Below are 25,871 nucleotides of genomic sequence, written 5' to 3'. Positions count from 1 at the left end.
GCAGGAAATTAAAAGGTACCATCAGGAAAAGAAAAAAAATACGAAAATAAGATACTGGGTTGGCCAAAAAGTTCGTTAGGTTAGTGAATACGTTGTTCAATAAAGTTCTTCATGAAAATGAAAAACGTGGCTTTACTTAAAACCGAACAAACTTTCTGGCCAGCCTGATAAATGAAGGGAAATTTGTGATACAGATTTTATTTGCCTCATAATAAAATAAAACTAGTGCTGGACCTGAAGGTGGGAGGGTCAGTCTACTCATCCCAGATGCTCCGAGAAAACAGCAGCCACAGAGCTGCTGCTGGAGGCCGACCTGGGGCAGGAGAGGCCCACCCGTCCCCAGGAGACCATCAGGGACGTGGGTAAACGAGGGGAGGCGGGTGGTCTGACGGGGCGCGGGGAGCAGGCCGGGGGCCCCCGGGGCAGCCCAGCGACACTGAGCGCGTCTGGTCCTGGGCGCTCCGCGCAGCCCGAGGACTGGGGCGCTGGTCACTGCCAACGACGGGGATGGGGGCCGCGAGGGGGGCCTTACCGAAGTCCGTGTGGCTGCTCATCCACCCAATGGCCTTGAGGGACACCAGCGCCAACAGTCCTGAGCCCACGAAGGACCCGACGCCAGAGAAGAAGAAGAACAAGCCCATGATGGCACTCTGCATGGACTTGGGGGCGGCCGAGTACGCGAATTCCAGGCCTGGGGAAGAAAAGGAGGGCATTTTGGGACAGGAGCAGGGTGCCCGCGCCGCGGCCCTCAGACACCCGGGCTCTGGGGCGCGGCTCGGAGACAGCACCCGGCGGGCTGCTCACCTCCTGCGGTCACAGCCCCTAGAAGCTCCGCGAGGTGGCCAGTCACCTCCCGCCTTCACACCTGAAGGCAGCATCTGACTTGTCAGCTCTTGGAGTTTCTCGTTCCTCATGGAGAGAAAGTTTGAAGAAGCAAAACCTGCCCACACTCTTAACTAACGGGACTTTGCACACAAAGTACTTAAAGGGGGGAAACCGACTCAGGAATTCTACCTGAAAGGCAAGGTATCTTAGAACAGTTCCAACAGGGGCATCTATAAGCCGAATCACCACTGTGATGAGCAGACCTGGAGATCTGCACTGTGCTCTAAAGGAAGGGCCACCCCGTGCGACTTATTCCCTCCACGAGTTCATCAGCCGGTCCGCGTGAGCTCTGCAGGAGGCAGGAGAGGTGACAACTGCCGCCCTCCCAGCCCCACCCTCTGGGCATCGCTCATTTCCTCCTTCCCTTGCTCCCAGCAGCTGGGAACAGGCCTGCACAGAATGTACGTGTCCACATGCCACCACGTGATCTCACCAATAGGGAAGAGAGGCCTGTGAGCACAGGTTTTAAAAATTAGGTTTGCTTCCTTACAAATCTGAACGAAGACACTGAGAGCCAGGCAGTGATGGACCCCGAGGCCTGGCCCTGGCGGCAGGACTGCAGGGCTTGGTTATTAGCAGCTGCCAGGCAGCGCTTACAGGGGTCTTCCTTCTTTTATCCTCTCTCCTGTGGACCCTCTACGGCAGATGAAATTCATGTTGATGTTTTGGGGATCCTTTTACACCAAGAAAGGAGAGCCTCAGCCACAGCGCTGCTCTTTCCTCACCAATTCACACTCTGCACCACAAGTGCCCACCAGCACCCACCAAGCACCGTGCTGTTTCCGTCTCGACGCAGCCTAACAAAGAAGGAAACAGCACGGGCTTTATCGTGCTGAGACAGGACTGGACGCGGACGCCCCGACAGCAAGGAAACCTCACCTGCGATGCTCGCAAATATTTCACTGATGCCAATCAGCACGTACTGAGGGACCTGCCACCAGATCGGCAGATCCGCAGCGTAGTAAACGACATTTCCAATGGTCTGGTTAATGGTCTTCTCCTTCACGAGGTCCAGCCGTTTGCTTTCCAGAATTCCTACAATTCATAAGTAGGTTATGAGCATTTATTCATTAACATTTGCAATTAAACTAAAAAACTAGATGCTTGGTACAAGATGTCTGTTGATGATTCTGAGAAATACATGAAAGGATAACGCCCTATGACACGGCTTCCCCCAGAAGCCCCCGACCTCAGGAATCCCCCTACTTTCAGCTTCCGAGGTGGGTTGCTAAAAGCAGTGGTCACGTGACCCACACCTCGCGGGGCTGCGCCCAGCGGCGCCTCGTCAAACCAGCGCGCACCATGGTGAGCGCAACCCTCAAGTCTCCGCATCGCTCACCTGAACACCTTTTATTTCTTTTAAAAGAGGGAGCAGGGGAAAGCTAAACAGTCCTGCAATGAAAAGATTAATCGTGCTATCTACTTATCAGAAGGTCATAAATTTGGAGATGTTCTTCCCTTCAAGGGAACAGACTGAAGCTGATTCACTGACCGTCATCACTATTACAACTACCACTATTACCACTAATGCCGGTTCCCTCGTGCAGACGGGCTCAACCTTGTCAGCAAAGTACAGTGGTCCCCCCGTATCTCTGGGGGACATGTTCAAAACCCCCAGGGGATGCCTGAAACCCAGGACAGTTCCACATCCTACATGTACTATGTTTTTTCCTGCACACACATACCTCTGATAAAGTTTAATCTATAAATCAGGCACAGTAAGAGATTAACAACAGTAACTAATCATAAAATAGAACAATTATGACAATATACTGTAATAAAAGTGACGTGAAGGTGGTCTTCCCCTCTCTCTAAATATCTCATTGCACTGTAGGTATTTTCGGACCACCGTTGACCATGGGGTCACTGAAACCACGGAAAGCAAAACCAGGGATAAGGGGGACGACTGTAACCCGGACTTTTCGAACCACCCTCTGCCCTCAGCAGCACCAAGACCTCACTGGATCATCAGTCATCTGCCTCGCGGGGCAGAAAGACATGGGAAAATAAGCAAGATCAGAAACAGCTGCTCTCCACAAAACAAAAAATAAGCAGATCATAATAAAGTTTAAAACAACAACGTGTAGGACCCATTTCTTAAGGTAAAGATGTCGCTTGGTTTTGTTTTTAAAGGGTTCTAATTGCAAATGAAAGAGTGGGCCATAATATCTAATGCATATGTAAAAATATACGGATTTAAAACCGTATGAGGAAGGACAGGAGTCTGGGTAGAGGACAACGGAATATATTAAAAATATTCCTTTTAGCCCTCCGGCCAGCGGTGCGGTGCGCGCCTGCGCCAGCCCTTGCCTCGGAGCAGCCATGATGGAAGGCCTGGACGACGGCCCCGACTTCCTCTCAGAGGAGGACCGCGGACTTAAAGCAATAAATGTAGATCTTCAAAGTGATGCTGCTCTGCAGGTGGACATTTCTGATGCTCTTAGTGAGAGAGATAAAGTAAAATTCACTGTTCACACAAAGAGTTCATTGCCAAATTTTAAACAAAACGAGTTTTCAGTTGTTCGACAACATGAGGAATTTATCTGGCTTCACGATTCCTTCATTGAAAATGAAGACTATGCAGGTTACATTATCCCTCCAGCACCACCAAGACCTGATTTTGATGCCTCAAGGGAAAAACTACAGAAACTTGGAGAAGGAGAAGGGTCTATGACAAAGGAAGAATTCACAAAGATGAAACAGGAGCTGGAAGCTGAGTATTTGGCAATATTCAAGAAGACCGTTGCGATGCATGAAGTGTTCCTGTGTCGTGTGGCAGCACATCCTATTTTGAGAAAAGATTTAAATTTCCATGTCTTCCTGGAATATAATCAAGATTTGAGTGTGCGAGGAAAAAATAAAAAAGAGAAACTTGAAGATTTCTTTAAAAACATGGTTAAATCAGCAGATGGAGTAATTGTTTCTGGAGTAAAGGATGTAGATGATTTCTTTGAGCATGAACGAACATTTCTTTTAGAATATCATAACCGAGTTAAGGATGCATCTGCTAAATCTGATAGAATGACAAGATCCCACAAAAGTGCTGCAGACGATTACAATAGAATTGGTTCTTCATTATATGCTTTAGGAACTCAGGATTCTACGGATATATGCAAGTTTTTTCTTAAAGTTTCAGAACTTTTTGATAAAACAAGAAAAATAGAAGCACGAGTGTCAGCTGATGAAGACCTCAAACTTTCTGACCTTTTAAAATATTACTTAAGAGAACCTCAAGCTGCTAAGGATCTCCTGTATCGAAGATCTAGGTCACTAGTGGATTATGAAAATGCTAATAAAGCACTGGATAAAGCAAGAGCAAAAAATAAAGATGTTCTGCAGGCTGAAACGTCCCAACAGTTATGTTGTCAGAAATTTGAAAAAATATCTGAATCTGCAAAACAAGAGCTTATAGATTTTAAGACAAGAAGAGTTGCTGCATTCAGAAAAAATTTAGTGGAACTGGCAGAGTTAGAACTGAAGCATGCAAAGGGTAACTTACAGTTGCTGCAGAACTGCCTGGCAGTGTTAAATGGAGACACATAAGCCACACTCTGCCTTCCAGTTAAAAAGGGCTGCCTTCCGTCAGATTTTATTTCTTTTCTTAATGATGCTAGACATTTACTGCTCACTGGAAACAAAAGAAACAGCTGACAAAGTGCATCTACTCTCCCTTTTTCTGAGAAACAGTGGCGCGGTGCCGCCCTCGGGTGCTGTGGGCTGCATGATGGGACCTGCGCGCCTGCGCCGCGGACAGTTGATGATCATCGCGCCCTCCTCCTCTTCAGAAGCCCAAAGTACTGCCTTTTTTTAAGTAGCCTCTAGAACTGTGCTTATTTTATGAACAGTATTCCTTATGGCTGCCAATCTTATTTACTTTTAAGTAATTTCTGAAGTTTAACCCTTTCAAAATACATTGTGTAAACAAGATAAGGATTGCCGTTACCTTTTTTGAATTTTGTTTTAAAAAAAACATTGTACACCACCTTAGTTCACTCTTGTATCCTGGTAAAGCATCTTAATGAGACTTATTTTTAATTAATGAACGTTTCTTAGAAGTTTTGGGACAGACTTTACGTAATCTTTATAAGTATGATTTCTGAAGAAAAGCAAATGCATTAGTAAGTATGTTTGCCTTAAACTTGTAGACTAAACGAACTATTGTCAAATAAACAGTGATAACAGTAAAAAAAAAAAAAAAAAAAAATATTCCTTTTAAAACCTGAGCATGAGAAAGGACCAGGGTGTGACTGACTGGATGAAAGACAAACTCTGGAACCTGCAGCCCACAACACATCTCAAATGAAATGTCCAAACAAATAGAAAACACATCAAAGGGCCAAGGGAAAGAGAGACCTCCCAGAGGTGATCGACCTCCACACCCGTCCTGCAACTGAGACACACAGAGCGGGCCCAGGCGTGCAGAGCAGTCACTGCAGAGCGCTTGCTGCTCTGGAAAGGGGCGCGTGCGGCCCGGCCCAGCGGTTATCAGGACGCTGGTGGTGGCATTAAGGGCCCTGTCCACAGCGACAGTTCTGCTCCGTGGCAGGGCAGCGGGCAGCACCAAGGGGGCCGTGGCGTCAGCCTGGCTGGAGCGCCTTCAACGCACAGGATAAAGCACTGTGGGCTTCCTCTGCGTGGGCCGAGCTCCAGCCGGCCCGGGGCCACTGCCCTGAGACCGAAAGATCACTGCGCTGTGCTGGCCACCGACCCTCTAGCTGGAAGGGCTCCGTCCAATCCAAGAGCAGAAGGGGAAGCACCCACTCAGCCTGTTTTAGGGGAATAAATACTGAAGCTGGAGAAGACTCTTGTCCTCCACAGGAAAGGCAAGAGAGGCTTAAGACAGTGCGTATGTGTCTGTGTGTGTGTGCGTGTGTGTCTGCCTGTGTGTGTATGTGTCTGTGTGTCTGTGTGTGCGTATGTGCCTGTGTGTGCATGTGCGTGTGTGTGCATGTGTCTGTGTGTGCATGTGCGTCTGTGTGTGCGTCTGTGTCTGTGTGTGCATGTGCGTGTGTGTGCATGTGTCTGTGCGTGTGTGCGCACGCGTGTGCGTGATGGGGCAGTACAGGTGGGGACGATACACAGATTCAGTCCTTCTGCAAAAGGCCTGGCAGAGAACGGAAGTAACCTGTCGGACAGGACCTGCTCTGCGCTCTTACTAGTTAGGAGAGCACGGCTCCGTGAGGACGGGCGGTGAACAGGTAACGGAAACGAAGGGGCGTTGGCAAGGGGGACACACATAACGAGGGTCGAGCCCCAAGAGACAAGAGCGTGAGAAATCACTGAAGCTCCTCTCTGGTGGGACGGCTGGCCGGACAGCGCAGAGAACAGAGGCCGAGGGAGAGCGCGAGCCCTCCAGACGACGCAGGGGCTGCGCAGCCGGCAGAGCTCCTGATGGATGGGACCGGGAGCACCGGCACAGACCAACATAAGGGCAGATGCTGGGAGAGCCGACACAGCCATCGACGGGCCGAATTCTTCAGTTAAAGACACGGACACACATCACGTCAAAACGAAAGAAAACCCAACGCTGCGGGCAAGGCAAGAACTAAAGCGTAAAGCGGCAGAGGTCTGAGTGAGGGAGACGCCGAGCAGAGTCACCGAGAAGGGAGGCGTGCCAACCGCAGCGCACGGGCACCAAGAGAACACGCTGAAGGTCAGGTGCACGGCCCCGCGCCCGCGGTGAGCCCGGGAGAAGTAAGCCGGAGCCAGCAGCTGGGCAGAGACAGGGGCGCCGGTCTCAGCGACCGTCGGGGTGTGAGCTGGGCTTCCGCCGGGCCTGAGGGTCCCCGTGTGCGCCTCTCGCCACAGCGCTACTGCCCGAGGAAGGCGCGTGCCCTCCCCAGGGACAACGCAAGCCACAGACCTTCGTGAGCGAAACGCCGTCATCTGCTAGGAATGCAGCGAGGCTCTGAGACCCAGGAGCCCTCCCGGTCCTCACCAGAGCGAGCAGATGGAAAGATGATGCTTTGCCAGGCAACTGGTTGCATCGGAGATCCAAGGGCAGACCCAGGTCCCGAACTTTATGGACACTTAACACCTGTGCCCTCGCGGGGCTCTGTTCTAATGGGCCCACACTGCCGCGTTCACCAGACCCCGCCCAGACCACAGCATCCCTAGACACGGGCCATCGCCGTGATCCCAGGCCCCTGGCAGCACTGGACTTCAGGGCTCCTGCTACAAGGGATCCGACCCACACCGCTGATGGTAGGACAACCTGCGAGCCATCCTATGCAGCACCCCACGAACATTTTTAGAAAGTAACACTGGCCAGAACGGAAGCCTTGAAGTCCACGGTACAGAATTATAAAGCCAGGATCTTTCCCAACTCCTCAATTAAAGTTTTTTCATTAACAAATTGATATACAAAAGCATCAATATTATGAAATGAAAAAACTTCTCTAAAATTACTCTTGGATCAAAAAGAAAATAAAAACCATAGTTTCAATATTCGTAAGAAGAAAAAACACACTACAACAAATGAAAGCGCAAGAGACCTTGGTAAAGCAAGAGTAACAGGACAATTCATGCCATTACGTGGTTTTTACTGTTAAGCAAGAAAGAACAAATAGACGTGAAGAATTTAACTCAAGAAATGAGAAAAGGGCCTCCCTGGTGGCGCAGTGGTTAAGAGTCCGCCTGCCGATGCAGGGGATGCGGGTTCGTGCCCCGGTCTGGGAGGATCCCATATGCCGCGGAGCGGCTGGGCCCGTGAGCCATGGCCGCTGGGCCTGCGCATCCGGAGCCTGTGCTCCGCAACGGGAGAGGCCACAACAGTGAGAGGCCCGCATACCGCAAAAAGGAAAAAAAAAAAAAAAGAAAAAAAAAAGAAATGAGAAAAAAAACCCACTAAATAAACCAAAGTTAATAGAAATTAATATCTTAAATTCTTCACTTAGAAAACATAAAAACAATCAAATGATAAATTCAAGACAGACATCTAAGGAAAAATTATAAAATACAGTCTTGGCAAGCCTAATAAAAAAAGAGCACATAAAAAAGGGAAACTAGAAACGAGGAAGAAAACACAACAGATTCATTTAAAACACTATTTTTATCTCCACTCTAACAATTTTTCTAAAACTCAATAAATGATTTACTAGGGACATTAAAAAAATAAAAAGCTTAAGTGATTCAAGAAAAAACAAGATCTGTACAAAACTGAGAAAAAGGTAGAAAAGTTATATTTCCTTTCAGAGAGGATGTACTCATATGATTTTCTAGGCAAAGACTTGGAACTTCCTTGGAGCAGACAGATAATTCTCATCCTGTTAAAATACTCCCTGCCTTCAGATAGGGAGTTTGGACTTCCCTGGTGGCACAGTGGTTAAGAATCCACCTGCCAATGCAGGGGACACAGGTTCGAGCCCTGGTCCGGGAAGATCCCACATGCCCCGGAACAACTAAGCCCGTGCACCACAACTACTGAGCCTGCGCTGTAGAGCCTGTGAGCCACAACTACTGAGCCCATGTGCCACAACTACTGAGCCTGTGCTCTAGAGCCCGTGAGCCACAACTACTGAAGCCCATGCACCTAGAGCCCACAAGCCACAACTACTAAAGCCCGTGCGCCTACAGCCCATGCTCCGCAACAAGAGAAGCCACCTCAGTGAGAAGCCCGCGCACCGCAATGAAGAGTAACCCCCACTCGTTGCAACTACAGAAAGCCCACGTACAGCAACAAAGACCCAGCACAGCCAAAAATAAATAAATAAAAATTTTTTTTAAAAAAGAAAAGAAATAGGGAGTTTACCAACACCTTTTATGAAGCTGTATAACCCTGACACCAAACCAGACGGATGTTGGTTAGAAAGAGACGCACAGTCGCTCAATAAAAGCAGATTATTGAGCAGATTGGAATTAGCCGATTCCAATCAGACCTTTTAACAAACAGGGTGTATTTTAGAAATTCAGGAACAGTTAAATACCAGATGTTAAAATAAATAAAAAACACGAGCAGCGAAAGGCAGGGAGGTGGAGTGGAGTAAGGAGGGCGTGCGAGCCTCCCGAAAACCAAACTAAGATATTTGAGAGAAACTCAACATTCATGTCTGCCAAAAAACACAAACTTGAGATAAAGCTTAGATATGTAACATCGTCAGGAATACGTATGCAAACTCAGAGGTGAGAGAGAACTTTCCACAGTGAGGGGCTGAAGGTGCGCTCATCGAAGTCAGGGATAAAGGGGGGCATCCGTCACCACCAGCAGCCTTGGAGAAAGCCAGGCCGCCCTGCCAAACAAGGAGAGACACAGGGAGGCGTAGCAGGAACCAGGAAAACGGGACTCCCCGGCGGTCCAGGGGTTAGAACGCAGCGCTCTCACTGCCCAGGCCTGGGTTCAGTCCCTGGTCGGGGAACTAAGGTCCCACAAGCCACGCAGTGTGGCCTGAAAACAAATAAATAAATACCTTCTTTTTATAAAGAAGGCAGGAAAAGAAACTATGTTAATTTCAAGACGAGCGACCATCTGAAAATAATTCACTGAAACTCAGAATTTTAAAATATCTCCTAGGTGAGAAACCAAACTACATAAAAGCAGTTAGGAATAAACCTAACATAAAATGTATAGGACCTAAATGAAGAAGCATATAAGACTTCACAAGACGTCAAAAACAAAATTAAAGGGAAAATGAAAAAAATGGGAAAAAAATATTCGTCAAATGAGATAAAATTCTGAGTAGTGACAATCTACACTCTATTACAAGAAAAACCCACTAGAAAACTGGTCACAACACACGAACTGTACACAGAATAGAACGTCTGACACATTTTGGGAAAAAGTCTTAAGATCACTCATAGTACACATTAAAGATATAGAATGCTGCAACCCTTCAGATAAGAGAAGATTAACAGAACACAATAATCAGTGTGACAAGGGCACGGTGAGATCAGACTCGCATCGGCACGCTGCTCTGGGCCTTTCATACGAGATGAGCACCCATGTGCAGACGCATCAGGGTGTACACACAGCACTGCTTCAAGTAGGACAGACTGTAATCAACCCTCATGTTTAATAAGAGGACTGGTTTTAAAAACTGATAGTATGGCCCAAAATGGAATATTATGTCGTTGTCAAAAACCGTAATTTAAATTTGTAATTGACTTGGAAAAACGGTATGTATTATATATAGTATACAAAAATAGCTTATAAACTGTGAATAGTCTGTTCCATTTCTGTTGTTTAAAAAAGAACAATTTAGCTTTAATAAAATATTCTAGGAAGATATAAACACAGGTGTAGGCATCATCACTGGATGGTGGGATTAGGGGTGAATGAAGGTCTCCTCGCACTTCTATCTAGGTATCTTTAACGACCGTGGATTGACTCTGTGTTAACAGTTTTTAAAAAAGTGCTGTAGACCAGTGGCTCTGAACACTTTCCTAATGAAAGCTATGACCCAGAAAAAGGCACTCAGATGATTCTGTCTCCATTCCAGGATGCTCTCCATGCCCTGAAGCCCGGGCACGTACTCCTGCCTAAAAACCGCTGTGGTAATAGGGCATCCACGGCACAGCTGAGTGGAAGAGCAGACCGTGAGGCACACGGATGGGTACCGTCAGCCTGGGACGATGGAAGGTAACTCTGTCATGTATACACATCAAACAAGGATGCAGTGAGTACACTTCCAGGGATTCGAGAAGTAAAGCGATTTCACTGCAGTGATGACCGTACAGTAAAACTAGAATCCTGAACACACAACAACAAAGCATTGCACGTGAATGTTTGACACAGAAGGATATTTTAGGTTTTTCTTTAAAGCAGGTGACGAAGTATAAATGCACACACACATCACAACATATATAATTTTTCCCATGCACTGCAGAATGGTGGTAGAGGATTTCCTTGGGCGGTGGAACTATGAGTGCTTAAATCTGTGTGTGTGTGAGAGAGAGCGAGAGAAGGAGGAGGAGGAGGAGGGAAATGAGGGGAGATGGCCCATCTGTATTTGGGGGATTTTTCTACCCCCCAATAGTAACAAGCACAGCTTTTATTACATTTTTATGGTTTCCTTACACTTAGTTTTCCTTAATCAGGCTCAAATCTGCTTACACATCAGTATCTCATTTTCGCAAAAACACAGGTGTGTGTGTATGTATGCAGAGACACACAAACGGGATTAGACAGATACACACCATCCCAGGAATGAGCATCTCTGGGAAAATTACAGTTGATTTTTATTTTCTCCTTTATGTTTCTAAGGTTCCCTTTTCTCCAGTGAGCATCAATGATGTTAGTAAATTAAGAACACACACAATTTTTAAGGGGCAAGGAAATCTGACAAATTAACACACTTCTTTTTTTCTCAAGCAGACTAGAAGAAACCCCTTGGACATGCCTGATTCTCATCTAAGAAAATTTAAAGAAAGAATTATTACCGGCAGGGATGGTACTAAATGGGAGATCCTGATTTATCATGGTTGAATGTAGTAAGTTAAAAGGCAAAATAGTCTCTTTTCTATTAAAACTTTGGTTTGCTGTAATGATTTCAGGTCTGTATTCAAAGGTCATTAATGTTCCAATTAAATAATATTCACTGGAGCTGGAAATGAAACGGCATGAAACACCAGTTACTGCTTACATTAAATTTAATACATTGTGCTTGAGTCCAGTTGCCAGGTATTTAAACTCTTTAAACCAGTGACCATTAAGCTCCTTCCCAACATCTGGCCACCTGGCAAAGAGAGCCTCTTTAGGACACCAGCCTCAGCGGTGTTTTCCGCGTGAGTGATCAATTCAGATGCTGAAGTTCAGAGCGGTCATGGTCACACAGTGCACAGCACCTGCCTCTCTGCAGGCACCCGTGGCCACCTGACGACAGCCCGACCTGCTGAGCAGGAAGTGAACTGCCGGCACGGCCCGCACTTTTAAGAGAGCACTGCCTGTCCCGCTGGACAACCGTCCCCCGTCTGCTGTCGTTTCCCATGTAAACAGGCAAAGAAACCACCAGGAAGCCCCCGGGGTTCTCAAGGCAGCCCGGAGAAGCTATCCAGCCATAAATGAAACTGGAAGACAAGAAGGTATTAGAGGAACTAAAGCCGGAGTCTGCTAGAAAATGTCTGGGGAACCAGCAACCTCCCCTTTCCCACAGGGAGAGGACAAGGACTCCTTTCCAAGGGGTGTGACTGGCTGGTCGGGGCACAGAGAGGGGGCTCCCCAGCCCAGGAAGAAGCCGGGCCCATGGCAGGCACTCAGGGCACCACCCCAGCACAGCGGCTCTGCCCATCACCGATTCTGTGGCATGAGACCTGCAATCAGAGCCCCGCTGTAATCCAGCTCTCGTTTGCTCTGGCTTACCTCCCCATGTGCACAGGACTGGAAGAGAAACGAATCACACAGAAAGCACACAGAAGAAACTTCATTCAGACACGCCCTCCCTTTAATTACCTATTTGATTAAGAAACAACATAATTGTCTCCTAAGATGTCCCAGTGTCTGGAATATAGAATTCTTAAGCCTAGGGACTCATTTCTTTAAATCTGTTGAGTACTGTATCAATAGATAGTACTATATTTAGTACTGTGTTCACCCCAGCGAGAGTGGACGGAGGCTGCTGTGAAGCACTGTCGGAGAATATTAAATTCTATCTCAGCAGTGCTTAACATTACATTCCTCATAACAGAGATGATATATAGGTGATTCAGGAATATCGGCTTTTCTTGTCTTGTTATATGACTAAGCTATTTCACAGTTCAATCATTTTCAAATATTAATGAAGAGCTCCAAAGCAAGGTGAGAAAGTCAGCAACACCTCAGTTTTATCAGCACATGATATTTCAGCTTATACTTCAGAATCTAAGATTTATGCAAACAGAATGGAGCCCCCAAAAGGTGTTGGAATACTCAGGCATTAGTTCTTAACCTCTTTCTTTTTTTCTGGGGGATGGAGGCTGGTTAGAAACCTGTATTTGATTTAAAAACAAAACAAAACAAAAAAACCTTTCTCTCCAGGAAGATGCATGTAAAATTTTACATAAAAGTGCAAAAGGTTCAGGGTCTATGAAGCTGATTAATGGACCTGACATTAAGAATCACAGCTCTGAGGATTATTTAATACCTTTAATTTATGAAATTTCACCTACATAGCAATTAACAGTTCTCTAAAATCTAAGTCACTAGGAGACAACAAGCCTCCTTTGATTCAACCCAAAAGTCACTTTCCAGAGCATTTCACTGGTTATAGTTCTAAAAAAAAAAACAAAAACAGACAAATCCTTAGGAAAAAAATCCTAAGCTTCATAAATGAAAAACTAGAAAATGAACATCACTCAGGGTTAGAATAACCCGTATATGTCCTCTTTTGAAGTACACACACTTCCGGAGTGCCATGCGGCGTGTGGCCACATTCCGCATCACCCACAACCGGAACCGGAAACGGCTTCTCACCTGCTGCAAAGGCCGAGCACATCACAAAGAACATGCCCACCGCAATCCTTTTCAAGGACGATGGGAGCAGCCCGTTTCTTCTCAAGATGGGATCCACCACTTTATCTTTCAAGGGAATTAACAGGAGGATGAGCACAGCATCGAACATGGTTAGCCAGGCTGCCGGAAACTGGAAGTGGGAAACACAGAAGACACCTGCTTATTTTTCTGCAGTGTCAGCAGTCACTCGTCTGACAACTAACATCTAAATGGGAAAAGCTTATTTCAAGAATAGTTCATCAGGGCTTCCCTGGTGGCGCAGCGGTTGAGAGTCCGCCTGCCGATGCAGGGGACACGGGTTTGTGCCCCGGTCCGGAAAGATCCCACATGCCGTGGAGCGGCTGGGCCCGTGAGCCATGGCCGCTGAGCCTGCACGTCCGGGACCTGTGCTCCGCAGCGGGAGAGGCCACAACAGTGAGAGGCCTGCGTACCGCAAAAAAAAAAAAAAAAAAAAAAAAAAGTTCATTTGTACAAAGTATAACTTTCTAGGAAAATAGTCTGTCTCAAGACACTGGTACTGAGAAAAGGCTTCTATTTCTAAAGGGATTTGCATTTGTTTTTCTGTGCTTTCTCGGGGGAAAGAAGAATCAGGTGAAATATTAACGTCAGGAGTCAACTTAATCTAGCAAAGGACATAACCAATGGGAAACAGTCTCAGAAATAAGTAAACATTCCATTTCAACATTCCATTCAAATTCCATTTCAGCATTCAAGGAATGCTTTTAGTTCAAGCTAACTGCTGTTATTACAAAGTATCTACCATTGGTAGAAGGAATCCATTTGTCACGTAAACCCCCAAAGACAATTTTCAGATCATTTCAACTGTTCTCACCGTATGAGGATTGGTTGTAATACTGGAAATTTCTGGAATCTTCAAATGAAGACTTTGTAAAACATACGTCGTCTGCATCTGGGTGTAGAAAGCAGCTGTCATTACATGAGCACGGCTGTCACTCACTCGCAGCGTGCGCCCTCCCCCAGACCACACTGTGCTGAGACTTGCAACGCTCAGGTTTGAAAACACGGGTCAATTACTTGGTCACCATAAAAGTCGTCTGGAGATGAACTTTGAAAAAGAAGTAACCATTATCCCAATGAGAAACCATATTAAAAGGTGGGGTCTGGAAAAACAGAGCATCCCCATTCTTAGCTTCGTTTTAAGGTTTTCAAAACATTTCAACCAGCAAAAATGAGTCCGTAACTAAAAACAAGTTTCCAAGATCCTGAAGGCTCGTGACAAAGAAAGCCAGGAACCCTGCGCACTTCGGCGATGGACAAAACGAGTGCCGGGGTAGCGTTCACGGGGAGATAAAGGAAATTGAACCTGAATGTCACCACTCACTTGAAAATACACTGTCCAGTAAGGTATCAAAGCCAAGAAAACGGGGACAATCTTGACAAGAGCTTTCACATCTTCCACTTTATCTTCTGGGAATGGCCCTCCATGAGACATCTTACATGAATCAAACAGACTGTGTTTAGAAGATTGCTGAAAGACTCCAATGCCTTCACTTTGGGAAATAAAATGAAGGAATTAGTTTTCTTCCACCCCCAGAAATCAATTATTTGGTAACAAATTAAGTTTGGAGGTAGGAAACCAGCTTGCTGTGCTGAATTTGCTTCAACTCCATTCTGCTACCTGCTAATCGTCCCCACCCAATACAGCTACCTGGATTATTCCTCACCCCTGGGACACATGGACACAGCTGGCAGGAGGACTTCCTAGCCAGAGTGAGACTGTGGCCACCATCCTTTTCCTGAGACTAGGAGATACGGTAGGACCGCCCCTCACCGTCTGAAAGGTGGCTGACCTCAGCCCCAGCACTGTTACACTGGCCACCAGCCCCGCTGTGCTGAGGGAGGCCCGCAGTTTCATCCGAAGCTGATGACAACTACATCGGCTGCATCACTGGGTGAGCATTTGAAAAAATTACTGTGCCGGACTGTTTGGATTTTAAATTAGGTCATTTATCAAACGTCAGGACTTGAAGACCACACCGACTTCGTTACAAACCCGAGCTGCTTTACTTACTATTACACCAGTGTGAGTGGGAGGGAGGCTTTCAGGGAGGCCACCAGCTCTTCCGTGAAGGAAGAGCTGAGAGGGGAAGGGGCGATGCTTCTGGTGATGATGATAACTTGACGATGTGACCTTCCACAAAAGCATCCTCATCAGTTAGTTACCGTTAACTGGGCTCTGATTAGCTTACTGAGGCCTCACACTGATCCTATGACAGGGGTCCTTTCCCACTGCACGAGAAGGAAGGCTTTACAAGGTCATTAACCTGCCCAAGGTCATACAGCCCTAACCTGTGCGTAAGGAGAGCACAGCTGGAGAATTCTCTAGACCATCAACTTTTCTGCAAGCTGGTCCTTTTCTAATTGTGCCAAGGAAGACTTCAAAAACCAACCTACAGGGAAAACAGATTCCTAAGTCCAAACTGACTTCACCACGCCACGTGTGCATTAAAACCCAAGTGTCCACAAAGTAATGGTGTCCTCTCGCAGAACTGTCTACCAGGTACCACCCACACAGACACACTGAAAATTTAACGGTATGTTTTGCTAATGGCATTCAATCTGTAGCCTAAACATCTAGGATCTGAAACCTTGCTTCTGCCCAATGAAAACGAGGCCCCGGTAAAGCACTACTGCTTGCTGCTGAGGCAATGAGGCTTCAACTGTTAAACATTCTTTAGTGGGGCCCCACCAGCTGCAGTTCTGAATTATGAGTCTGAACGCCACACTGACCCGCTAGAATTCCAGGGCACTGGGATGGTGAGATGTGCCGGAATTCCGCACGGGGACAGCTGAGGCAACTAGAGACGTTTAGCCTGGAGCAAAGGGGCAGGGCCACAGAGCTGCTTTGGGACAGCTTCAAATCTACCACATGGGAGGAACGTCAGACAGCTGTTATGGCTCCAAGGACATAAATCAGACACACGCAGACAAGCCATGAGGAGGCAGACAGACGCGGGGTCGGCCTGCAGAACGTCAACCTCGGGCTCAGGGACTGAGCGCCCATCTCAACACCTGCCTTGATCAAAATATTCCGAGAGGCTCAACTCCAAAGGGTCCTGGGGACTTTTCTGGGGGGAGGGACATACTCTGTACCCTGACTGCACTCTGGTTACATGGTGGAATCTGTCACAGTTCCCAGAAATGTATAGGTAAAAGGGACGTATTTTGCTACATGTTGTTACATCAAAAAGTAACAACAAAAAAAATCTGAAGTCTCTTTTTGAGCTAAGTTCTGGACTTCTCTTCATTAATCTGCATCTAGGGTGACTGACCTTCCGCCACAGTTTGCCCAGGACTCCCCGGGACCCGGGACTTTGGGCCTTAAGACCTCAGGTCGTGGGCATACGGTGCTAAAACCGGGAAGTCCCCTGCAGAGGGGATGATGGAGGTACCCTACCTGCATCTCAGTCCTGCTCTCCTGCCCTTCTCAAAGAGCGCTGCAGTGACCCCCGGGGGACGGGCCACACGGACCCACGCAGCAGCTTCCTGCTTAAGGAGCAGGCAGGCAGCGACCAGGTAAGCGACTGCTTGGTTTCTCATTCAAAGGAATGCATCAAGTAGTACACTGTCTCTTCGATGCCCTCAGCAAGGTTCTGTCTTTATCACCTTTACACGACTACGTAGTCGGGAGCCTCCATCTTACATCAGCAGTGAGAGGAAGGTCAACGTGCAGGTTAGAAATGAAAAGCACGAGCCCGGGAGGGAGGCCGCTGGTCTGTCTCTAAGATGGAGACAGAAGTACCTCACACCCGCCTCCTGGAGCTGGTGTGAGACATTTCAACCTCAGCCCCGTGTCCCCCTCCACGGTGAGCACAGGACAGACATAAGCCAGCACTTTATTTATGACGGTTGGTAAGTCACGTGGAAAGCTGAGCCTGTGACGAGAATAAAGTGCTCACCCACTAGGACTGCGTTCCCTGATTCGCTTCTGGGGGCAGCACGAATACACCAGGATCCTGAACATGTCAGTGAAGGCGCTGCCGTCGGGCGGCTTGGTGATGAAGAAGGTCTGGCCGCAGAGGAAGGCCATGAAAGCCACTCCGATGCAGACAGCGGGGATGATGTAGCCGGTGACAAAGCTCACGTTCTGCTGAATGTAGGCAATGCCCCCCAGAGAAACGATTGCTCCCAGATTAATGCTCCAATAAAACCAATTAAAAAATCTTCTCGTGGCTTCTGGACCGCGATCTTTAACCTAAAATAACCGGGAGGAAAGAGACTTAAAAACATGTGATCATCCTCAAGGATGAAAAACATATACGAAGTTTTCATATATTACTGTATCTTTATATCAATTACTGTTGTCATCACAGCCTTTAAGCAAGGCAGCACATGGGAATTCCCTGGCGGCCCAGTGGTTAGAACTCTGCACTTTCGCTGCCCGGGCCCAGGTTCGATCCCTGGTCGGGGAACTAAGATCCCACAAGACGCAGCCAAAAAAACCAGAAATGTAGCCAATCAATCAAAATGGTGTTTACAGATACAACTGAGGGTCCCCTGACCAAAAAAAATGTATCTTACGCTTTGAATTACTACAGATTCTGGGTAGTGTTTCTCTTAACTATGCTTAAATCCAACAAATCCTAGAGAGTTTCTCCAAGTATCTCCCGTGGACCACCTGCTTTGGAAACGCCTGGCATGCTCCTTAAAAATACAGATTCACAGGACCCACGTTCCAGGACTATCCACTCACCACTTCTGGGGGTGGGGCCCAGGAATCTGCATTTTAAACAACTTTCCAGAGGACTTCTACTCACAGCCATATAGCTCCACGCCTTGATAAATCCGGAACAAGGGGAAAATTACAGAGAAACTAAAACCGCATGCTATTTTTAGACCAGGACGCCTCTCAATGGAATCAGAAGTTCTGATAAGGACAGAGATCCCTGGAAGGCACAAAAATCACTGATTTCCTGAACGCAGACAAACACAAGCACCAGGTAACACAAGCAAGTTCTAGGTGTGCACTCTCCACAAGACCTGCCCAGCTGGAGCCCGTCCTGGTGGGGACAGTCCGTGTGGGGTGGGCACCCCGTGGACGTCCCTCTGAGGATGGCTTCTCACATCTGCGTGGACACCACGAGAACGTGCCCTGCGCCAGCCAGAGTCATTCCTAGCCAGTTTCGCCTCATAAAATGTTTAAACAAACGTTATTAGCTAAAGGCTGACGCTGGATCGTGTACAAAGACTGTCAGGTGTTGCTGCCTTGGGAACTTCTGTTGTCTCGTCCTTAAGTTACAGGTTATGAAAAGGCTGGACAATTCCTGGTCCAGTAACAGATCTGAATTCTGATGCACAGGGCAATCTCCTTTTCTAAGTAAGAGAGGAGGTTTTCAATGGGGGCCTAAACAACCAGTTGTGACGCACAGAAACTACCTTTTTAGCAGTCATATTATGCAACATGACACTTTAACCTCTACTTTTTAAGATCAAAGTACAGGTGTAAATATATAGTCAAAATTGTTTGTCCCTCCAAAAAAATTTAATCCAAAATGATTAAACATGGATATTGTGATAACAAATAACATGCCTGAAGTAACTATCTGGTAACCCCCGTCTCAAACGGAAAATCTGAGTTCTAAATAAACCGCAGCAGGAGGAGCTTAAACTTGGCCCCCCCACGTCAGAAGGGAGCGGAGGTCCTGGACCAAACGCTGGCATGATCACTGAATAAATGGTCTGCACAGAGCAGGCCTTACATTTCTAAGACAGCTCTCCATGAGAACACAACGCGTTTATTTTTTTTATTATTTTTGGCTGCGCCATGCCGCTTACAGGATCTTACTACCCCGACGAGGGATCGAACCTGGGCCCCCCGGCAGTGGAAGCGCGGAGTCCTAACCACTGGAGCGCCAGGGAAGTCCCCACAGTGCGTTTAAATGTCACTAAAATGGACTCAAATATTCATGCTATCCTGGAAAGAGACCAGAGGGAAGAAAAAACTGTAAGCAGACACGGTTACAGAGAAAATGTAACTAAAGATATAAAAACAAGTAATTAGGGTGGGGGGCAAGCTTAAAAGGGGTCCAGTAAACATAATATCTAAAGTTAATGCAGGGGCTTCCTGGTGGCGCAGTGGTTAAGAATCCGCCTGCCAATGCAGGGGACATGGGTTCAAGCCCTGGTCCAGGGAGAGCCCACATGCCGCGGAGCAACTAAGCCTGTGTGCCACAACTACTGAGCCTGTGCTCTAGAGCCTGCGAGCCACAACTACTGAGCCCGCGTGTCACAACTACTGAAGCCCGTGAGCCTGGAGCCCGTGCTCCGCAGCGGGAGAGGCCACCGCAGTGAGAGGACAGCGCACCGCAACGAAGAGTAGCCCCCGCTCGCTGCAGCTAGAGAAAGCCCGTGCGCAGCAACAAAGACCCAACACAGCCAAAAATAAATAAATTAAATTTAAAAAAAGACAATATACGTATTAACTGAACTATATCTCGGCCCTTCCCAGTATCTACAGTGGCACAGCACACATCCTGGTAAACGTGGCAGTCGACTTATTTGAACTTCTGAATGTAATTCACTAAAATTACTTCAGGAACCTAAGCCTATCACTAGACCCTAAATAACCACATAGCAGTAATTTTCTTATAGGAGCCTGCCGGCTCCTATAAACCGCAAGTCACATGCCTCCATGCCCTGGACTGACACCCACACTTCATGTGGGTCACATTACGTCACTGTCTGTACACCTGCCTCCCGTCCTACCCGACCAAGGGTAAACAGGACCATCATATGATCGGTCAAAAGACACCGCTGCGGTCAACTCAGAGAAGTGCAGCTAAAGGAACAGGATCCTGGGGAGTGAGTCAGACAGTTGGCTGATTTGGAAAAATTCCTTTAAACACATAACAGCGCAACTTTTTTTTGCCCTCTAGAAAAAATGTATCTTTGTTCTCTTTGTCTGTAAAAAAGAGTTCTTTCAATTCACTCGTTCAGCTACAGGAGCCATCCATTTAGAATGACTGTGACCTCTGAGGAAGGTTAATCACTCGGGGGAAAAGACAGGGCTGACATGATTTACATCAGTATCCCCCCTGGACTCTGGTGTACATCTTCCTTCAAAAGTCAGCTAAGGCCTCCTTCTCAGGGCTGCAGAGCATGACCCCATTCATCTCTCACTCAGAGGGTTCCCTAGAGGCCCTGTATCGCAGACAAAGGCGTCAGGGATAGAGAAGCATAAAGGTACCTTCAAAGTATTACTCAACCATAAAAAAGAATGAAGTAATGCCATTTGCAGCAACATGGATGGACCCAGAGATGATCATACTAAGTGAAGTAAGTCAGACAAAGAAAGACAAATACCATATGATGTCACTTATATGTGAAATCTAAAATACGACACAAATGAACTTATTTCCAAAACAGACTCACAGACACAGAAAACAATCTTATGGTTACCAAGCTGGGGGAGGGATAAATTGGGAACTTGGGATTAACAGGTAACACACGACTATATATAAAATAACCAACAAGGTCCTACTGTGTAGCCCAGGGAACTATATTCAATATCTTGTATAACCTATAAAGGAAGAGAATCTGAAAAAGAATGTATATAAATGTATAGCTGAGTCACTTTGCTGTACACATGAAACTAACACAACACTGTAAATCAACTATACTTCAATTAAAGAAAAGAAATCCTGGGAGTTCCCTGGTAGCCTAGTGGTTAGGATTCCCTGGTGGCCTGGTGGTTAGGATTCGGGGCTTTCACTGTCGTGGCCCGGGTTCAATCCCTGGGCTGGGAACTGAGATCCCGCGAGCTGTGGTACCTCTGGGGGACGCCTCTCAAATCCCCTTCAAAGACCAGCCAGCACCTGGCACAGAGCAAGCACCTTGGCTGAAGGGTACTAACATTTTCCTTTTACATGTTTTTTTCACTGAGATACAATTCTCATAATAAAAAATTCACCCTGTTGAAATGTACCACTCAGTGGTTTTTAGTCTATTCACAGATGTGCAACCATCACCTCTGTCCAATTCCACATTTCTTGTCACACCAACAAGACACTTCCTCTTACAGTAGCTTCCCTTTCCCCTCTCCTGACTCCTGGCAACCACTAGCCTCCTCGTCTGTATGCATCTGTCTATTCTGGACATTTCACATAAATGGAATCATAGAACATGCCGTGTTTTGTGCCTGGTGTCTCTCAGTGGCATGATGTTTTCAAGGTTCATCCACGTTGAAGCAAGTACTTCATCCCTTTTTACTGCTGAAGGATATTGCACTGTATGGAGAGACCACACGTGCTTTATCCACCCATCAGTTGATGGACATCCCCTTAACTTTTTAGTAAAAAAATTTTTAAACATACAGAAAAGTTGAAAGAGTAGTAAAGCATACACTTCTATAGCCTTCATTTGCAGCCTTAGTTCTTTTTCTGTACATATATGAAATACTCTGTTGGCTGAACCATTTAAAAATAAGTTACAGCATCATTATTTCACCCCAAAGATTTCATCATGAATCTCCTACAAATAAGGCCATTCTTCTAGATAACACAAACCATTATCACACCTAAGAAAATTAACACCAATGCAACTTTATCTAATATGTGGTCTATAATCAATAGACCACAATCACAATCGTCCCAATAAATGGCTTTTAGAGAAGCTGGGCTCCAATCACGAAGCACACGTTGTGTTTGGCTGTCAAGTCTCTCTGATATCCTTAAATAGAGTGGCTCTCCTTTTTCCACGGCAGTGTCACGTTAGAGAAGATGACGTCAGTTCTCCTGCAGAACAGCTCGTTTCTTTTTAAGATCCACACCTAATTACACACCAAAAGGGCACAAATTCTGTCGTGGCTTCTAGAGAACCTCTACAGAACCACTCATTCTTTTCAGGAATATTAATCCCTCGTCTATTATCTACTGGAGAGCAGGAATTTTTAAGTCAGACTTTCCGGGTTTAAACCCAGCTCCTCCACTCACATGCTGTGGACCTGGGTAGGTCACACCCCCCAAGCCTCCGTTTACTGTAAAACAGGGACAATTAGGGATATAAATTGTTGCAAGGTGTTAGATAAGGTCGCATAGGAAGAGCACTTGGTACAGTACGGGGCACAACCTAAACAGTCAGGGCGCTCTTTAGTCCTGTGGCGTGGTCTTTAAAGATGGGTAATCCCAGTCCTGTGCCTTCGCGGTTGGCCCATGAGCTGCCGGCACCCCCAAGGCCAAAGCCAACGTCACAGAATGCCCATCTCGGTTAAAGGACACATTAAGAAATCAGACCGGCACCTAAACCCTGGCTTGACCACTCACTACCTATAGGACAACAAAAGAAATCTTTTTTGCACCTCCATTTCCTCATTTAAAACATGGGTATAAGATTCACATGAGGTTCAAATGAGTTCAGGTATGGAAAGCACACTCCATGGTGCAGAGAAGGAAGTGAAGAATTCAGGACATTAGGCAACTATTATTTCCAACATCATTATAAGGCGTCGCCTTTCACAGGGGTGATTAAAGTTCACATTCAGAGGCCAGGCTCTTGCACCCTGACTCAGTCACGTACTAGCTCTGTATCATTGGGCAAATGATTTAACCTCTCAAGCCCCAGTTTCCTCATCTGTAAAATGGGCACGGTAACAACAGAGGAGTCCTATGAACTGACAAAGTACTCGGCACGGGGCCTGATGCACAGTAAAGTCCTCCGTAGATGTTCGCAATCACATGGCTACTTAGCGCAAAAACCCAGGAGTTATCTTCCCTGTTGCTTGCGTAAGATCCACCAGCAATCCCGGCCCCTCTACCTCCGTAACTTATCCTGAATCGACCACTTCACTCCATGTCCACTGCCCCTGTCCTAGTCCAAATCTCTAATCTCTCACCTGGCCAGTGAAACAGACTCCTACCTGATCTGTCTGCTGTCAGCACTTCCCATACAACCTAGTCTCTATACCCGACGTCCGCAAACTTTTCCTGGGAAGGGGCAGGGTGTAAATAGTTTAAATTTTAAGTGATGTTCAGTCTGTCACAACTACTTGATTCTGCTACCGTATTGTGAAAGCAGCCACAGCATATGTGACCAGGAAGATGCAGGGCTGTGTTCCAATAAAGCTTTATTTGTGTGAGCTGAAGTTTGAGTTTCCTATCATTTTCATTTGCCACAAAAATATTCTTTTTACTTTTTTCCTATCGTTCAAAAACCTAAGTACCAGTCTTACTCGTGGCCTGTGGGCCCTCCGAAAACAGGAAGTAGGCCAGATTTGGCTGCCAGGCCCACGCCCTACAGAGACTGAATTTTTTAGAAACATAAATCAGATCACATTACCCCCTGCTCAAACCCCGAAAGAGGCTCCCTACTGTATTCAAAACAGACCTCAAACTCTTTACATAGCTTCACTTCACGAAGCACCTGCCTGCCACCCCTGTTCCCACTTCTTCTTTTGTTTGAAGCATACTTGTCGCATAACCTTCCGTAAGTTTAAGGCATACAGTACGTGCAGACTTGGTACACTGATGTGTTCTGTACTGCAACACGACTGCCACGGTAGCTGCAGCGTTCCTCTCTTCTGGCCCCAGGGCCTTTGCACTTGCGGAGGCCCAATCCAGAAACCCCTCTGCTCTCCCCCAGGTCTCAACCCCTAAAGGCACCCCCCCCAACTCCTAAAGGGCCCCTCCTAAAGGAAGGAGGCCCCTCAGTCTGCAGCCCCCGCGCGCCAGCGCCCACCCTGCTTGGTCCCCCGCGGTATCTGGGTTTCCTGGCCCGCGGGCGACCCCGCCCCCTCGCCCCGCACCTGCGCGGCCCTCACCTGGTCGGCGCCGAAGGGCGTGATGTTGGCCTTGACGGCGCCCACGCCCAGGCCCACGAGCGCGAGCGCTGACAGCGCGGCGGGCGCGCAGTAGCGGGCAGGCGCGTCGGCACACGGCGGCGCCGAGCAGTTGCGGACGCGCGTGGGGCGGGGGGCCCCGCAGAGCGCCGTGCGAGTGGCGGGCGCGGCCAGCAGCGGGAAGGCCAGCATGCCGAGTAGATAGAGTGCCAGGCTGAGCAGGATGGCGCGCGCCCGGCCGAGCCGCGCGTCGGCGAGCCAGCCCCCGAACGGCGACACCAGGTAGGTGAGGCCCATGAAGAGCAGCAGCGCCTGGCTGGCCTGCGCGCCCTCCCAGCCGAACGCCGTGCCGTTGAGGAACAGCACCAGGTTGGCCGTGACGCCGTAGAAGGCGGCGCGCTCCAGCAGCTCCGTCAGCAGCACGGCCGCGCACGCCGCGCGCCGGCCCTCGAACGCCGCCCGCCGCGCGCCCAGCAGCGGCGTCCGCTCGTCGCCTGCGCCCGCCATACTCCCCACCGCTCACCGGCCGCCCGCCCCGCCGGCAGCTCCGCTACGCTGGGCTCAGCCCGGCTCTGCCGCCGCCACCGCCCTTCTCGCGAGATTGGCCTCGCCGGCTTTCTCGGCCCGCCCCAAGAGCGTCCCTATTGGGCGAGCCCGCCGTGTCGCCCCCCCTTGACTTCCGGTTCCGCCCCGGAAGCCTGCCCGGGCGGGAGACCTGCTTCTGCTTGAGGTGGTGCCGGAGGGCAGGGGTGTGATCACAGAGAGGGTTTTAAAAGTGAAATCACAGGCAGGCCTTCCGAGGTTCCGAACCCAGACTTCTTACGGAGGCTTCAGCCTCTGCCTGCCCTCCAGGCTAGTTTGCTCAGGCTGGCCCCTGCTCCCGCGCCCGGCCTCCTGCCTCCCTGCCCTGGGACCAGGTTTCTCTGTGCTCTGTTGTAGGATGAGTAACGGCATCCCTGGCCTCTGCTGCACTAGATGCCCGTGCCACCCCGCTCCCCAGTGTGACAATCAAATCTGTCTCCAGACGTTCCCAAATGACCCGCGGTGGAGCAAGGTCGCCTACACTGAGAACCACCACCTGAGAACAAGCTCAGAGCCTTGTTTCCTTGTCGCATGGCTGGTCTCCTGTTTTCCTTCAGCCCTCAACTGGAGTGGTGACTCCTTGTAAGCATTTCTTGACCAGCCCATCTAAAGTGGATCCCACGCCCATCCCCTTACCCTGTTTTAGTTTCCCCCATGGTAACTGCCACGTTTTTTGTTTATTCCTTTGTCCCCAGCTTGTACGTGGTCCCCACAATGATGAGCTCCATGGTGGCAGGGTTCTTGTGCCTCTTGTTCCTCACCACGCCCTCCAGCACCTACACCAGTGTGGGACATTACACTGGAGTGGAGCGGAAGAGTGTTCTCCAGAAACGGCCTCCAGCATGGCTTCAGAAATTGGGACCCAAGGCTGTCACAATTCAGTTCATCTGAGACTATTTCTTCTTCCTCCACCCTTAACTACAGCTAAAACCAGGATGGAGCAATTACCTAGGCTTGCTGGTAGGTCATCTGGGTAAGTAGTCCTTCCTAAAAGGTTTGAAGTAGCATGCATTAACTTTTTTATTTTTCAAAATGTCTGACATCTTGACTGTTGCCTAGCAAGGTGCTGGCACACAGTGGGCAGTAGATACATATTTAATGAGAGAATAATCGGATGCCAAAATAGGACTTGTCCCACCCTTTCCATTAGTGCTAATCATCTTCAGCTGTCAGCTCAAATGTCACTTCCCT

The 25,871-nt window shown here is 47.9% G+C and overlaps 2 protein-coding genes across 2 annotated transcripts in view; one reads left to right on the top strand and one right to left on the bottom strand.

Moving 5' to 3' along the window:
• SLC15A4 (solute carrier family 15 member 4) overlaps window positions 1-24,659 on the bottom strand; it is a 29,543-nt gene extending 4,884 nt beyond the window's left edge. The window contains exons 1-7 of the mRNA XM_060118720.1: window positions 24,081-24,659; window positions 17,227-17,522; window positions 14,649-14,817; window positions 14,139-14,216; window positions 13,268-13,436; window positions 1,765-1,920; window positions 533-691 (exon numbers count right to left, since the gene is read on the bottom strand). Coding sequence (XP_059974703.1) covers window positions 533-691; window positions 1,765-1,920; window positions 13,268-13,436; window positions 14,139-14,216; window positions 14,649-14,817; window positions 17,227-17,522; window positions 24,081-24,605 — 1,552 coding nt within the window. The 5' untranslated portion in view covers window positions 24,606-24,659. The remainder of the gene's footprint in view (window positions 1-532; window positions 692-1,764; window positions 1,921-13,267; window positions 13,437-14,138; window positions 14,217-14,648; window positions 14,818-17,226; window positions 17,523-24,080) is intronic.
• On the top strand, window positions 3,163-4,702 carry LOC132502644 (sorting nexin-6-like). The gene has a single exon (XM_060118658.1). The coding sequence runs from the start codon at window positions 3,208-3,210 to the stop codon at window positions 4,426-4,428; it is 1,221 nt and encodes a 406-aa protein (XP_059974641.1). The 5' UTR covers window positions 3,163-3,207; the 3' UTR covers window positions 4,429-4,702.
• Window positions 24,660-25,871: the final 1,212 nt, after the last annotated feature.

The sequence above is a fragment of the Mesoplodon densirostris genome, chromosome 15, assembly GCF_025265405.1.
Source record: "Mesoplodon densirostris isolate mMesDen1 chromosome 15, mMesDen1 primary haplotype, whole genome shotgun sequence".
NCBI lineage: Eukaryota > Metazoa > Chordata > Mammalia > Artiodactyla > Ziphiidae > Mesoplodon > Mesoplodon densirostris.
This window is presented reverse-complemented; position numbering and strand designations above follow the sequence as displayed.